This window comes from Lutra lutra, chromosome 17 (genome assembly GCF_902655055.1).
Source record: "Lutra lutra chromosome 17, mLutLut1.2, whole genome shotgun sequence".
Classification (NCBI taxonomy): domain Eukaryota; kingdom Metazoa; phylum Chordata; class Mammalia; order Carnivora; family Mustelidae; genus Lutra; species Lutra lutra.
The window spans coordinates 53,228,806-53,244,419 of record NC_062294.1 but is presented as its reverse complement, the minus strand read 5'-3'; the positions used below and the strand labels follow the sequence as shown (position 1 = coordinate 53,244,419).

Genomic DNA, 15,614 nt, shown 5'->3' with positions numbered 1-15,614 from the left:
GCCCCCCCCTCCCCACATGCCTCTCCTTTAACTGTCACCTTCCCAGAGAAGTGTCCCTTGGCCTGTCGGGCCTCTTTGTTACCCACACTGCTGGCCCTGAGCCCCTCCCTGACTCAGCCTTAGTCACAGTGATCATTTAACACGAGCTTATGTGCCTTTGTGCATGTGCAGAAACTCATGTCTGGGGCACGGTTCTCAGGCTGTTATGTTGTGGTAAATTCTCTTCATGTTCTCTGGACGATTCTGTGTATCTGTACATCAGCATGCATGCTGATGAATGGCCTTCCTTACTTCCTGCATGTGTGAACATGTGTGTTTGGTGGAAGATTCTCCTCACCCTCTGTATAGGTCATGGGAGTACATGTTTGGTAAGGGGCTCTCCTCCCATTCTGGGCTGGGCGTGAACACGGTGCTGTGATGGCTGGTTCCCTTCATGTTCCGTGCATGAGAGCACGCACGTGGCTATTATGGGCCACACACCGTCAGCTGTGCCCGCGGCAGCCCACAGGTATACGCTGGGGAGTGGGGGCCTCTGCTCACCGTCTTGCCAGCATCATCCTTGCTGCTCAGCAGTGCTTCCATCTCTGCCCGCAGGGCCCGGTTCTGCCGCTCCAGCTCCTCCCGTGCTTCTTGCTCCTCCTCCAGAGCCCGAGTCAGAGACAGGGTCCGAGCCTCGCGCTCCCGGCCCTCCGCCTCGACCCGCTCACGTTCCTCCACTGCCCGCAGGACAGCGGCCTTCTCCTCTGCCAGGAGCTTCCGGGGTGAGGGAGAGGGGATGGGGGAAACAAATTAGCTGAAGGGAGTGTACAAGTGGATGGGGAAGAGGGAGCAACCAGGGACAGAGAGAGAGAGAGAGGGAGACAAAGGCGGAGACACAAGAGGAAGATAGAGGGATTAAAGTCGCAACTGTGTCCCAGAGCAGTCCAACTTCTGAGTGGATCAAACTGAGCAGCCTCACACTCTAGAAACCCAGCAGAGGAAAGGGTGTTTCTTCCTCCTGGGGTAGTGGTGCCAAAAATGTGTACATCATTTTTAAAATGTACTTCAACCCTGGCTGTTTGTTTTTTTTTTAAGACACAGAAATTAATAATAATAAAACTTGCAAGACCCGCCAAAAGGGAAGAGAATAGGGCTCACGGTCAAGAGAAGAAACAATCCATGGAAACAGACCAACAGATAACCTCCACACTGACATTGGAATCATCACACAAGGACTTTAAAGATGATTAATAAATTTCAGGACCAGATGGATATGATGGGTAAAGATCCAAGGTTATTTCAAAAGGGATTTGAAACTAAAACAGAACCAATTAGAAAGGCCAGGACTGGGGTGCCTTGGTGGCTCAGCGGGTTAAAGCCCTGCCTTTAGCTCAGGTCATGATCTCAGGGTCCTGGGATTGAGCCCTGAGTCAGGCTCTCTGCTCAGCAGGGAGCCTGCTTCTCCTTCTCCCTCTCTGCCGGCTGTTCTGCCTACTTGTGATCTCTGTCTGCCAAATAAATAAATAAAATCTTAAAAAAAGAAAGAAAGAAGGAAAGAAAGGAAGAAAGAAAGACAGACAGGCCAGGACTGAAAAGCATGATATCTGAAATCAAAAAGTCATTGGAGGAAACTGAGAGCAGACTGGACACATCAGAAGAACCAGTAAACTTGAAAGCCGGTGTTGATAGAAATGATCTAAATGGGGGGGGGGGGGTAAAAAGACTGTAAAAAATTAACAGAGCTATAATAACCTGCAAGGCAGCATCAAGCAGTCAAACACAGAGGTATTTGGAGACCCACAGAAAAGGGGAAGAAAAAGGAAAGGAAGATGTGAAACTCTCTTCATTCATAGAAAATAGGGTCACCAATATAGAAAATCCAATGAAATCTATTTAAAAAAAACTTACTAACACTCATAAGTGAATTTAGGTAATAAATTATAGGATACAAGATCAATACATAAAAATCTACTGTATTTCTATATAGTGGTAATCAGAAACTGAAATAAAAATCAGAACTGCTTAATTTAAGCAATCTCTGTATCCAGTGTGGGACTGAACTCACAATTCCGGGATCAAGAGTCCCACACTCTTCTGATTAAGCCAGCCAGGTGCCAAAACCAGAACCAATTAAAAAAGCACTGACAATATGAAATGGTTGGAAATAAATCTGATGAAAGATATGAAAGATGTACACTTGTAAGTACTAAAAGGGGGCACTTGGGTGGCTCGGTTGGTTAAATGTCTGCCTTCGGCTTGGGTTATGATCCCAGGGTCCTGGGATTGAGTTCTGAGTGGGGCTCCCTGCTCAGCAGGGAGTCTTCTCTCTCTGCCTCTGCCAGCCACTCCCCCTGCTTGTGCTTTCTCCTTCTCTCTATCAGTAAATAAATTAAAAATTTTTTAAAGTACCAAAAGTAAAGATCTAAATAAGTGGGCACATGTATCATGTCCCTAGGTGAGAAATCAGTATTATTAGGATGTCAGTTCTTCCCAGATTAATCTGTAGCTTCAACACACTCCCAAACAAGAGGATTTCCTTTCTGTGTGTGGAAACTGACAAACAGATTCTAGAATACGTGTGGAAATACAAAGGACCTGGAAGAAGCAGAACAACTTTGAAAGAGAAGGGAAGATTGGATAACTGTCACTCCCTGATTTTTAAAGCAAGGAATGAGTCAGTGAGAGTATTTCTAGCCATGTTTGAACAATTCAGTAGCCATATATAAAAAATTAATTTGGAGCCATGAGAGCACAATATAAACAAATTAACCCAAGCTGGATCACAGATCTAAATATGAAACTGCAAAGTAGAAAATTTCTGGAAAAAATATAAGAAACCTCTGTGACCTTGGGTTAGGCAAAGTCTCCTCAGACACAACTCTAACAAGCAGAGCCCACAAAGTGACAAATTAATAAATAGGACTTCATCAAAATTCAAACCTCTTGCTCTTTGAAAAAGTCCATGAAGAGTAAAAAGTCAAGCCGCAGACAGGACAAAAATAACTGCAAAGCGATACATCTGGTAAAGAACTTGTATTCACCAAATATAAAGAACTTTCACAGTTCAATAATAAAAGAAGCAACCCCCACCCCAAAAACAAAGCAAAGAAAGGAAACAAAGCAATTTTAAAAAATGGACAGAAACTTTGAACAGACACTTCACCCAAGAGGTATAAAGGGCAAATAAACACATGAAAGATACTCAATGTCATTGTTCATTAGGGAAATGCGAGTTCAAACCACCACATCCTATTAGAAAGACTAAGGTTTTATTCATAATAGCCCCAAATTAGAAACAACTCAAATGTACAACCAGTTAATGGTCTTCAAAATGTGGTCTATTGAGGGGTGCCTGGGTGAGGCCCAGTTGTTAAGCGTCTGCCTTTGGCTCAGGTCATGATCCCAGGGTCCCGGGATCAAGCCCCACATCGGGCTCTCTGCTCAGTGGGAAGCCTGCTTCTCCCTTTCCCACTTCCCCTGTTTGTGTTCCCTCTCTCACTGTGTCTGTCTCTGCCGAATAAATAGAAAAATCTTTTTTTTTTTAAATGTGGCTTTTTATCAGCAATAAAAAAGGGAACAAATAATTACTAAAATAAAATTTTTTATTAAGTTATGTCTACGCCCAATGTGGGGCTTGAATTCATGACCCTGAGATCAAGAGTTGCATGCTCCACCAATGGAGTCAGCCAGGTGCCCCGAGGAATTAATTATTAATCCATGCAAAAACATGGATGACTCTCAAAATAATTCTGAATGAAAGAACCCAATCAAAAGGATTTATATGAGGGGCGCCTGGGTGGCTCAGTGGGTTAAAGCCTCTGCCTTCAGCTCGGGTCATGATCCCAGGATCCTGGGATCGAGCCCTGAATCGGGCTCTCTGCTCAGCAGGGAGACTGCTTCCTCCTCTCTCTCTGCCCGCTTCTCTGCCTACTTGTGGTCTCCGTCTCTCAAATAAATGAATAAAATCTTTAAAAAACAAAAGGATTTATATGAGAAGAATTTATATAAAATTCTAGGAGAAACAAATAGAGCCATGATAATCAATGGTACAGTATTAAGTGGTCAAACATACGTGTGCTTGGAGTCTGAAAAGAAGAGAAAAGAGAGAGAATGGGACAGAAAAGACATTTAAGACATAATGGCTGAAAATTCCACATTTGATCAACAACACAAGCCACAGCTGTGGGATAAATTCAAAAGCCCACAGCTGGATATATCATAGCCAAACAGCTAAACACCAAAGATAGAGAGAAAAAAAAAATGTAAACCAGCTAAGAAAACATATATTCCCTATAAAAAACACAGGATTTGAATGACTGCGAACTTTTCATCTGAAACAATGGAGGCCACAGAAAATGGAATGACCTCTTCAAAGTGCTTAAAGCATAAACTCTTTGCCTAGAAATCAAGAGCCAATGATAAATCCTTCAAAAATGAAGGCAAAAGTAATGACTCTCCCATCTTCTAGATGAAGAAAATAAGACACAGAGACATTGGGCAATTCACCCAAGCCACACACAGCCAGGAGGAGCCAAGCTGGGATTTGAACCTCAGGGTTGCCTGATGGTTCCTAATGCTATGGGGTCCTATGAGTTTTACTTCATCCTCAGATTGCCAGATGCTTAATACCATCCCCATTTCCTAGATGGGCAAACTGAGGCTGAAATGGGAAAAGGAGCTTGCCTGAGTTACACAGTGGGCCAGCAACAGGAGCAAGATGTGTTGTTTCGTTTATTCCTGGTTAGCACGCCCTGATACACCTTGAGGGTATCTTGGGGAGTAACAGTAGGTACACGATCAGGGCGCCTGGGTGGCTCAGTCAGTTAAGCCTCTGACTCTTGCTTTTGGCTCAGGTCACGATCTCAGGGTCCAGGGATCAAGCCCTGCATCAGGCTCTGTGCAGAGCGTGGAGCCTGCTTGAGGTTCTCTCTCTCCCTCTCCTATGTCCCTTCCCCTGCTCACATGTGAGTTCCCTCTCTTTCTCTTAAAAAAAAAGGTGGGCCCTACCAAGAATTATTTTGGGACAAGAGTCATAAAGCAGGATGAATGGGGGTCTTATCTGACAGAGGCTTAGAGGGAAGAAGCATCTTGCCCGAGGGTTCCCCCACGTTCATAGCTCAGCTGTGAGGCCACATGTCACCCAATCTGCAATGACTGCAGAAGCGTCACAGAGCTTCCCAACTCCCCCTCCCCCCAACCTGAGGGGCCCCACCTGGTCGAATTTGCGCTGCTTCTTCTCCAGCGTGCTCACGAGCTGCCGCTGCTGCTCCAGGTCCATGAGTGCATCATCCAACTCCTGCCCCAGCTGCCGGCGGCCCCGCTCCAGCCGCTCAACGGCCTCTGTCTTTTCTGCTAGGCGCTGGGTCAGGGCCTCAGCCTCTCGGGTGGCCCGGCGCCGCGCCTCCTCCCCTGCTTCCAGTGCTCCCGCCTCTTCCTCCTGGCGCCTCCGCCACTCTGACAGCTGGGTGGGGGAAGGAGGAGACAGAGTGTGGGGGGAAGTCATGGCTGCAACCAAGGTGTGATCTGGTAGTGCCCTACTTCCCAGAGGAGGAGACTGAGGCCAGAGGAGGGAGGTGACTCTCACTGGGTTCTTCTACCTTGGGATAGGGTTGTGGTTGCAAGTTCTATGAACCTCAGCTTCTTCCCATTGGGACCCAGAAGATGAATGGGACCTAGACCCTGGCCTGGGGGAACCCCCCTTCTAAGGGGGGAGACTGAGCATCAAGACCAGGGTGATGGAGGCTAAGGCAGGGAGCCTTAGGGAAGCATGGGAGCCGTGAGGGCCCACAGGAGGAACTTAGAATTTGCTTAGAACATCCAAGAGGGACTTCCTGGAAAAGGGGGCATTTGAGATGGGTCTTGAAGTATGCATAGGAGTCTGCCGGCTGAAGAAAGGTATTTTCAGGCATGCATTCAGCACTCATGCATTCAAGAGGGATTTTTCCAGGCGTCGTATATATCAGGCTCTATGCTGGCCTGTGCTGAAGACCAAGATCTAACTCAGAGAGGGTCCCACTTTCAAGGAGCTCATATTCTGGCTGGGGGTGGGGGGAGACCTATGGGCAGAGAGAGTTCCAGCCCAAGGTGACTGGAATGGGGACAAGGAGAAAAAAGGGTGTGGGAGCTCAGAGTGGGGCGGTGAGGGACCTCCCACAACAGGAGAGGCTGACATTGAGTCCTGAAGAATGAAAAGGGTTTCTCGTGTGAAGTGGAAGGAGGTGAGAGATCAACACAGCTAATGACATGGAAGGGCCAGCAAAGGCACAACTGAGAGGCAAAGGCTCCATCCTGGGGGTACTGGGAGCCAGGGAGGGCTGTGAGAGGGGAAGGAGAAGGGGCAGCTCTGTGGCAGGAAGACCGTGGGGAGGATGAGCTGGGAGGGGAGAAACCGGAGGCAAGGATGAGGCCTGACTGGGTCTAGGTCTATGTGGATGCAAAGTAGGGGTGAGACAAGAGTCGGGGGAGGAGGGTGGGGTCTGAAATGACAGGCCGTGGGCTGAGGGACAATCAGAGATGAGAATGGGGGTCTCCCGGTGATCTGGCCTAGGACCAGGTGGGCAATGGGGCCATCCCTGAGCTGGGGAACCCGGGGGGAGTGGGTTGGAACTGGAGGCCCCTCGAGGTCGCCCTCCAGGACGGCTCACCTGGGCCTGGGCAGTCTGCAGCTCGCGGGCCATCCGCTCCCTGGCGACCGCCTCCTCCTCCAGCTGCTCCCGCAGCCCTACCACCTCAGCCTCCAGGGCTCGAGCACGGGACCCGCAGGCCAGCTTCGCCCTGGTCTCCTCCTGCAGCATCTCCTGCAGATGGGGGAGGGGGAATGGAGGACAGGTGATGGCAGAGGGTATGGAGGCATGGGGGAAAGGGGCTGGGTGTGGGGCGCTGGCCTCACCTGGGTGTCGTGTAGCTGGGTCTCCGAGCTGCCCAGCTCCTTGCTCAGCCGGATGACTTTGGACTCGGCCTCACTCAGGGCTGCAGACATGTTCTCCAGTTCAGCCTGCGGGGAAGGGGCGCCTTCCAATGGCGGCTTCCACCCGGCTGACCCCACCCGCTTCTCTCCCCTCAAATCCCTGCCACACTGGTCTGGTGGCGATGATGTCAAGTGGGGAAACCAGCCCCGTGGTTCCTCAAACAGTTAAACGCAGAGTTTCCATATGGCCCTCACTCTCCAGGGGAAAGAAACCCACAGGTTTCACACACCAATAGCACTATTCCCAGTTGACATAGAGGGAAGCTGAGGCACAGAAAGGTTAGGAAATTTGCCCAAGATGACACAGCTACCAGAGGTGGGACTGAGCCAGACAGGATGGCTCTACGGCTGTATTGTCCAATATGGCGGCTACCAGCCATACGTGACTACTTAAATTTAAAATTAAATAAAAGGAAAAATGCACCTCCTCAGCTTTGCTCCCTACATTCTGAGTATTTGGGGGCCAAGTAGATCGCACAAATACAGAACATGTCTATCAATGAAGAAATCTTCTAGTGCTGGAACTCCTGCTATCAGCCCCCAAACTCTACTTCCGGTGTCACTCTTCTGTGTGTGATATGTAAAATGTTTAGTACAGTGACCGCTGGCTAGCATGATTCTATTTGGGGCAGACCCTGGCTGTCCCCCCTAGAGCCACTCTTCCATGATCCCACTATGATAGTCTATTCACTAGGCCTGTGCCTGTCAGCTAGAAACTACATTTCCCAGGCTCCTTTGTAGCTAGCTGTGATCATGTGGTTATGTGGCAGCCAATGGGATATAAGCAAAGGGGCATATGCAAATTTTGCCACTCCCTCTCTTTCCCCTTTCTAAGCAGGAGCATGGATGTGCCCATAATCCAGATTTGACTTGAAGGTGAGGGCAATGCTCTCAGGGATGGTGGCATGACAAGGCCAAGGAACCTGGATCTTAAGTGAACCTGTGGTGCATAGCATCCTGCTGGCCTTCACTGCTTACCCTGAGTCTCTTTCTCCAGAGGGAAAGACACGTCTTTTACTTAAGCTGATGAATTCTGGGATGCCTTTGCTATATGTCAGTTTAGCTTTGACCCTAACTAACACAACATTTTAATCTGGAAACTAACTGTCATGGTGTTTTCCCCTGGAGGAACTGGACAATTAAAAATCATTCTTCCGGGGCGCCTGGGTGGCTCAGTGGGTTAAAGCCTCTGCCTTCGGCTCAGGTCGTGATCCCAGGGTCCTGGGATCGAGCCCCATATCGGGCTCTCTGCTCAGCAGGGAGCCTGCTTCCTCCTTTCTCTCTCTCTGCCTGCCTCTCTGCCTACTTGTGATCTCTGTCTGTCAAATGAATGAATAAAATCTTTAAAAAAAAAAAAAAATCATTCTTCCTGGGGCCCCTAGCTGGCTTAGTCAGTTGAGCATTCAACTCTTGATCTCGGGGTTGTGAGTTCGAGCCCTGTATTGGGTGTAGAGATTACTTAAAAACAAATTATTTTTTAAAAAGTCATTTTTTTCCTTCATTCTTTCTGCTTCTTTGTATTTTCAGTAACATATAAGTATCAGCCATCTAAAGAAACATAATAAAATTAAAATGTAAAAGCCCACATTTCTTTTAACAGTCACAGTATGATATCATCCCCACACAGTTGCATGTGTCCACACTAGGCTTTTTTTTTTTTTTTAATCAGAATACAGATTATTTAAGGCTTCTTGGAGGGTGGGGGGTCATGGTAGGGTTAAGAGCTATAGAATCAGGCATGCCTGGGTTCAGGTTTTGGCTCTGAGGGATCTCAGACGATCAGTTTCAGGTCTCTGGGCCTCAGTTTCCTCATATGTACAAGGGGAACAATATTAGGAGAGTCAGAAAGATTTAGTGAAATACACAGGATATCTGGTATATAGTAATTGCTCACGGAATCCTAGCTACTCGTGAGTGATCATGTTGGAAGAGCTGGAAGGGACAACAGGGCTGCTGTGGACCTAACGGAAGCCCACAGAGGGTCCCTGCCCTAGCCGCCCCACTTACCTGGACTCGTTGAAGCTTCTCCGTAGCCTCCGCTCGGGCCCGCTCCCCATCACCAGCCCGGCCCTGCACCTCCTGCAGCTGTGACTCCAAGCGGCGTCTGCGCTGCTCGCCCTCATGCCGTGAGGCCTGCAGGCTGCTCAGCTCCGACCGCAACTCTGACACTTCGGTCTCCAGGGCTAACCGGGTCTTCTCCCAGGTACCTTTGCTCTGGCAAGGGAGAGACAAGTAAAGATTTATGCCTCCTCCCTCAATCGGACTGGGCACCCTCCTGCCTCAGGGCCTTGGCACTGGCTGTTCCCTCTGCCAGCCCCCCACAACCCCCCGTTCCTGTCCCAACCCACCCTCCGGGCCTGTTCCAGCTGCTCCGTCAGCTCGCCCAGCGCCTGGCCATGGCGCTGCCTCAGCTCCTGAACTGCCACTTCATGAATACGCGTCTCCTCTTCCAAAGCCTTCTTCAACTCTGTCACCTCCTGTTCCCTCTTGGACCTTTTGTGGAGGGAACACAATTTCAGAATAAAGAAAGGCAGGGACTTTGGGGATGTGCCTCTTTTTATTGTTTCCCTTCAGGGATGAGGACCTCACTCTACATTCCCTAAGGGATCTGGGTGGTGACCTAGGGAGGAGTGTGGCTTTAAGGGTGAACTCCTATTCACCTTTCAAAACCCTATTCAAAAGTCCCTTTCTCAAGGAAATCTTCCTGGACCTCCTTCCATAGACATGGTTTAGGGGCTCGCTCTTATCATCCACAATGTCCTGTGTTGCTCCCTTAAAGCACACTTTGTTCTGGAGTGGGTCCCTTTGCCCGACTCTGCCTCCCCCAGACCGGGAGTCCCTGAGGAAAATGCCTGGGTCTGATGAATCTCTGTCCCCAGCCTTGCCGAGCTGTACAGCCAATACTGGATAAACAACCGGTGAAAGTCTAAACCTCCGTGTGGATGGGGGCTCGTTCCAAAGCCCCTCTCCTCTCCCTGCGTGGCGCCCAGCTGGTGCCCAGGCTCTGCCGGCTGCCTCACCGGAGCTCCTGCTGCGCATTGGTGGAATCCAGCGTGTCCTCCAGCTCGCTCCGCAGTGCCTCCAGCTCCTCGCCCAGGTCCCTGCGCTGCTTCTCTGCCTTGGCCCTGGCCGCCCGCTCAGCCTCCAGGTCCTCCTGGGCTTCAGCCAGTCCCGCTTGCGCCTCCCGAAGGGATTTGAGCAGCAGGGCCCGGGCGCCGCCCTCCTCCTCCGCCCTGGGGGTGGACAAGGACCATGGAGTTGGTACAGGGGCAGGCGAAGGGCAGGGATGATTTCTGGGGGCGGGGAGGCCAGGTATGGATTTGGGGGTGGCCCAACCCGGGCTGAAATCCCAGCTCTGCCCTTGGGCGCATGTCTCACTACCCCGAGCCTCAGTTTCCTCAGCTGTAAAATGGGGATGACACCAAGAGTAATCACAGGGACACGTACTGAGCCCCTGCCACAGGGGACCCTTTACTTAATTATCTCATTTAATGATCACACTGAGAAAACTGAGGTACAGAGTGGGAAAGTCCTGGCCCGGGTGACACGGTCAGCAAGTTTATGAGCTGACCCCAGCATCTGATCGGCTTCATGACCCCAAGGAGACACAGCCTCTTGCAAAGAGAAGCTGAATTGAGGGGCAGCACTGACTGGGGGTTTAAATGGCTCACGGAGTCATGAAGACTGGGGTTTGGATCCCCTGCTCTCCAGACTGATCAGGGAAGCCACCCTGGGGATTGATACCAGAACCTTGGGATGATGACCTGTGCCAAAGGCAGATGCTTAACAGACTGAGCCCCCAGGCGTCCTTTAAAGGCAGTTGCAGATTTCATCCCCATAATAGCCTTAGGAATAGCTTCAAAATCTCCCCATTTTACAAATGAAAAAATTGGCTAGGGAGGCCAATGGCACGTGGGTGAGGTCAGGTGCCCAGAAAGGGGCGGGCCCATGGCTTGAACCCAGAAGTCAGACTAGGGTGCGGGTTCTTAACCACACACACACCTGGCGCACCGCTGATTTTAAGACACACATTTTTCCACACTGACGTTTATGTTGGGCTGCACCTATAATCAAGGGTTCTCAGAGGGCACGAAACACAGTGGCGGGGGCGGGGCGGGGGAAGGCATTCATAACACGGGGCGCACACAGTAGGTGCTCCATAATTGCGACTGGCTGTAATCATAATGATAAGACTCCTTTCATGACTGGAGCGCTCATGAAATCATAGCTGATCTCCTATTCCGACCCCTGAACTGGGCAAGTTACTAGACATACGAAGCCCCCTTTCACTCTTCCTTTAACCTGGCGGACTTGGAACTCTTGCCAGGTCCAGGTTACAGAAGGGGACACTGAGGCTCAGCGGGGCTGGGGCGGGTGCGCGCTGGCGGAGTCTCCCCGCGGTGCCCCTCCTGCTGGCGGGCTGTGCCCTATGGACGGTGCACCGCGCACCGCGCAGGGTCCCCGCTGTCCCCCACCCCCACCGCGCACCTGGCCAGGGCCGCCTGCAGCTCCTCCTCCTTGCGGCCCAGCTGGGCGCGCAGCTCCTCCCCGCGCTGCTGCTGCTCGGCCATCTGCTCCTGCAGCTCCGAGCTCTCCCCGTCCAGCCGCCGCTTCAGCTTCTCCAGCTCCTGGCGGCCCTTCTCCTCCTTCCGTAGGCGGTCTGGGGGCGGGCGTGGGGGCCATGCAGAAGGGCTCCGGACCCCACACCCAGCAGCTCCCGGACACCCGCGGCCCCGCCCCTGGCACTAGCTGGGGTGGGGGAGGGGTGAAGCTGTGGCTCAGCATCTCCCTGTGCCCCTTCTTTCCGCTTCTGTGACCCAGGGCCCGACCCCCAGGTGCCATCCTCCCCTCCTCAGCCCCCAGTGACACCCTGCTCCTGCTCAGTAACTGTCACTGCCCTGTCCTCTCCTCTGTCTCCACAACCTTCCCCTGGCGCTCTCTCCCTTCTGCTTCTGCTTCTGAGTCAATAGCAAGGGACCCAGGTGACAATGTGTCTGAAAGAGTCAGTTGGACAGTCAGAGACAGAGAGAGTGACCCCAAGACACGGAGGAGAGCAGGAGAATTGGATTTAGAGTGGCAGAAACAACCTAAGAGCTGGGAAGACAGCCAATCTGTCTGGAGCCTTCTTTCCTGGCCCCATTGAACAGATCCGACCGCCGAGCCTCCCCAGCTCACGAGGTTCCCTCAACGCCCCTCCCCCACCAAGCATGCGCAGCGCGGCTTCCCACTAGCGGGGACGCTCACCCTCCATGTCCGCAATCGTGGCCTCGTATTTGAGTCGAAGCTTATTAAGGCTCTTGACCTTCTCCTCCTCCTCAGCCGCCTGCGACGAGAACTCAGCCATACGCTCCTCCAGCAGCTTCCGCTCCTGAGGGTGGTGGGCAGTGGGGGCGGTGACCCCAACACACATCTCTGGTGTGTTCTCCTCTGCATTTCAGCTCCTCTCCACTCCATCCACCCTGCCCTGAGCCTCCGCTCCCGACCCCCAGCCTTCCTTCCCCATTCTCTTGGGTCTGCAGACCCGTCCCACCCCGGACTACAGGGTAGACTCCCCTTCTTAGAAGAAGCCCAGCATTCCCTAACACACCATCCCACTCACGGGTGCTGAGGTTCATTCCAAACCGTGTGCCATTACAAACAACACTGCCTACTGCGTGGAACATCCTTGCCCACCCGCTGAGTTCCCAGGAGCTCTGGCTCCATGTCCTTCCAAGTGTAGGTTTGTGGACCAGCAGCAGCACCAAATGGGAGATTGTAAAAGAAATGCTGCATCTCAGGCTCCCCCCCAGACCCGCTGAATGAGAACAAACTCCCCATATGATTCCCGGGCACATTAGCCTTTGAGAAGCCCTGGCATGGATCAGTACTTTTCAAACTGTGAGTGGTTCTGGACACCAGTGTAATGCGTTGACACTACCCTTAAAAAGAAAGAAGTAGAAGAGTGTAGAATGGAATAGCCATTGTACCAAAAGGAACATTCTGTGAGGAAACCCCTGTGCATCGTTGACCTCTCAACTCAGATATCATTGTCTCCGAGAAGCCTGCTCTGACTACCCCGAGGACAGGTGAAGGACCCGTCCCCCTCCATAGTCTTCCGTTCTTTTCTCACAGTTCATAATTAAGTCACAATGTGTGGTTATATTTATCTTCTGTGGTGTCTCATCTAGCATCCCTTTCCCCCATCCCCCTGTCAGGACACAGATGGTTTTCTAGTCAGTTCAATGCCATCTCCCCCTGTGCCTAGCCCAGTCCTGGCTATGGCAGGTCAAAGAGGACAGCGGATTCTCTGCCATGTCCCCACCCGGGGATGGAGCCTGATTTCCCACCCACTGAGTCGGGGCTGAGCCTCTGACTGCTTTAAGCTCAGTGGTCTGCAAACCACAGTGTGTGGGCCCAAGCTGGCCCACCACCTATTTTTATAAATAAAGTTTTATTGGGACACAGTCACACGTATTCAGTTATATACTGTCTGTGGCTGCTTTCACGCAACGTTGGCAGAACTGAGCGCTCGTGACAGAAACACGTGTGGGAACGTGTGAAATATTTGCTATCTGGCCTTTTACAGAAGATGTTTGCTAACCCCTGATCTATAGAATTGGGCGCAAGCGATGCCATGTCAGTTCCAGGCTTAATACTTTAAGGGGCCTGGATGCTTCCGCTTGAACTTCTTAGAGCCCTGAGCTGCCATGTAAGAAACTCAAGTTCTCCTGTGGGGATGGAAGCCACATGTAGGGGCACCGAGACCGCAGACATCTGCACCCAGCCTCCATGTCACGATAACCGCCTCTGAGAGCCCCGGCCGGGCCCCAGCTGACCCACAGAAGGACGGGCTGTAATGAGATGGTGGCTGTCTCCAGCCCTGTGGCCTTGGAGTGGGGGGGGGGGGGGGCGTGTCTTATGATCTACCAGCCACGGGTAATGACACACAGTAGTTGCTAAAAAATACCGGCGGAGGAAGGTATGACAAAGGGGAAGTGAAGGTGTGACGAACAAGGGTGGAAGGGAGACACAGCTGAGACCTAGAGCTGGAGACCCCCTAGAGGTGGCACCAGCTGGGGGATAGGCAGAGACCCACGTGCCCCCCATGTGCCACTGCCCCTGCCCCTAGGGGCCCAAAGGCCACCGACCTTGCTCAGTTTTGCATTCTGATCTTCTAGGAGGAGCAGGTCTTCCTCAAATTTCTTCAGCTTCGCCTCCGTGGTCACCTTCTCTAGCTGTAGCTTCTGTCTCGCCCCCTCCTCGGCCTCGAGGTGGCTCTCTAGCTCCTGGAGAGGGGTGGGGGCAGGGATGAGGATCCAGGGGCTGGAGACTCGGGTGCAATGGGAAGGATGCGGTGGAGGGGACGGTCCCAAACCCCGAGGGCTTGTGGCTCAGACAGGTCCACATTCTGGGCAAGACTGTGAAGGAGCAAATCTTCACTGGTCTCCCTGTTTCATTCATTCATTTCATTCTCCCCTGAGCCTTCCCTGAGGGCCCCATGTGTGCCAGGCCCTGTTCTAGGCACTGAAAATAGATACACATTTTTGTCCTTATGGGAATGACATTCCTTTGTGTGCAGGAAGATGATAAACAATAAAAATAAATAAGCACATCATAGAGATGGGCACTGCCCCCCGTGGCAACATGTGACGCGGGACTGAAAATTAAGATTCGATATTGGGTGACAGTGCGGATGGACGTCAAGGGCATTGTGCTAGGTGAGAGAAGTCAGAGAAAGACAAATAGCCTATGATCTCACTCATGTGTGGAATCTAAAAAACAAAACCAAAAACACACAAAACACTGAGCTCACAGATACATTGAAGAGACAAGTGGCTGTGGTGGGAAGAGAGGGTCACTGAAGTGGGGGGAAGGGGGTCAAAAAGTACACACTTCTAGTTATAAAATAAATAAATCCAGGGGATGTAATAGATAGTACAACTGTGGTTTTAGCACTATATTCTATATTTGAGAGTTGCAGAGAGACTAGATCTTAAAAGTTCACACCACTAGAAAAGTTTTTTTTGTTACTATGTAAAGGAATGGATATTGACTTACTGTGGACATCCCTTGCCAATATATACAAATATTGAATCATTACGTTGTATACCTGAACTAATGTTATATGTCAATAATACCTCCAATTTTTTTCTTTTTTCTTTAAAGTATGCTCCACATCATGGAGCCTGACACAGGGCCCGAACTCATGACCCTGAGATCAAGACATGAGCTGAAATCAAGAGTCAGATGCCCAACCAACTGAGCCACCCAGGTGCCCCAATACATTAATTTAAAAAAACGGGGGAGGACCTGGGTGGTTCAGTTGGTTGAGCATCTGCCTTCAGCTCAGGTCATGATCTCAGGGTCCTGGGATTGAGCCCCACATTGGGCTCTATGCTCAGCGGAGAGTCCGTTTCTCCCTCTCTCTCTCTGTGCTCACCACCCCCAAGTAAATATATTTTAAAATTTTTAAATATTTAAAATTAGGGGTGCCTGGGTGGCTCAGTGGGTTAAACCTCTGCCTTTGGCTCAGGTCATGGTCTCAGGGTCCCTGGATGGAGCCCCACGTCGGCCTCTCTGCTCAGCAGGGAGCCTGCTTTCCCCTCTCTCTCTGCCTCCCTCTCTGCCTACTTATCATCTCTGTCTGTCAAATAAATAAATAAAATCTTTGAAAAATAAAATAAAATAA

At 51.0% G+C, this 15,614-nt stretch overlaps 1 protein-coding gene across 5 annotated transcripts in view; it reads right to left on the bottom strand.

Annotated features, from left to right (window-relative positions):
- Positions 1-15,614, bottom strand: part of MYH14 (myosin heavy chain 14) — a 99,053-nt gene that overhangs the window by 20,412 nt on the left and 63,027 nt on the right. For all 5 annotated transcript variants that reach the window (XM_047712535.1, XM_047712536.1, XM_047712539.1 and 2 more), the window contains 10 exons: positions 14,074-14,211; positions 12,191-12,314; positions 11,435-11,606; positions 9,967-10,179; positions 9,295-9,439; positions 8,954-9,160; positions 6,869-6,973; positions 6,624-6,776; positions 5,192-5,440; positions 541-753 (listed from right to left, as the gene is read on the bottom strand). In XM_047712535.1, coding sequence (XP_047568491.1) covers positions 541-753; positions 5,192-5,440; positions 6,624-6,776; positions 6,869-6,973; positions 8,954-9,160; positions 9,295-9,439; positions 9,967-10,179; positions 11,435-11,606; positions 12,191-12,314; positions 14,074-14,211 — 1,719 coding nt within the window. The remainder of the gene's footprint in view (positions 1-540; positions 754-5,191; positions 5,441-6,623; positions 6,777-6,868; positions 6,974-8,953; positions 9,161-9,294; positions 9,440-9,966; positions 10,180-11,434; positions 11,607-12,190; positions 12,315-14,073; positions 14,212-15,614) is intronic.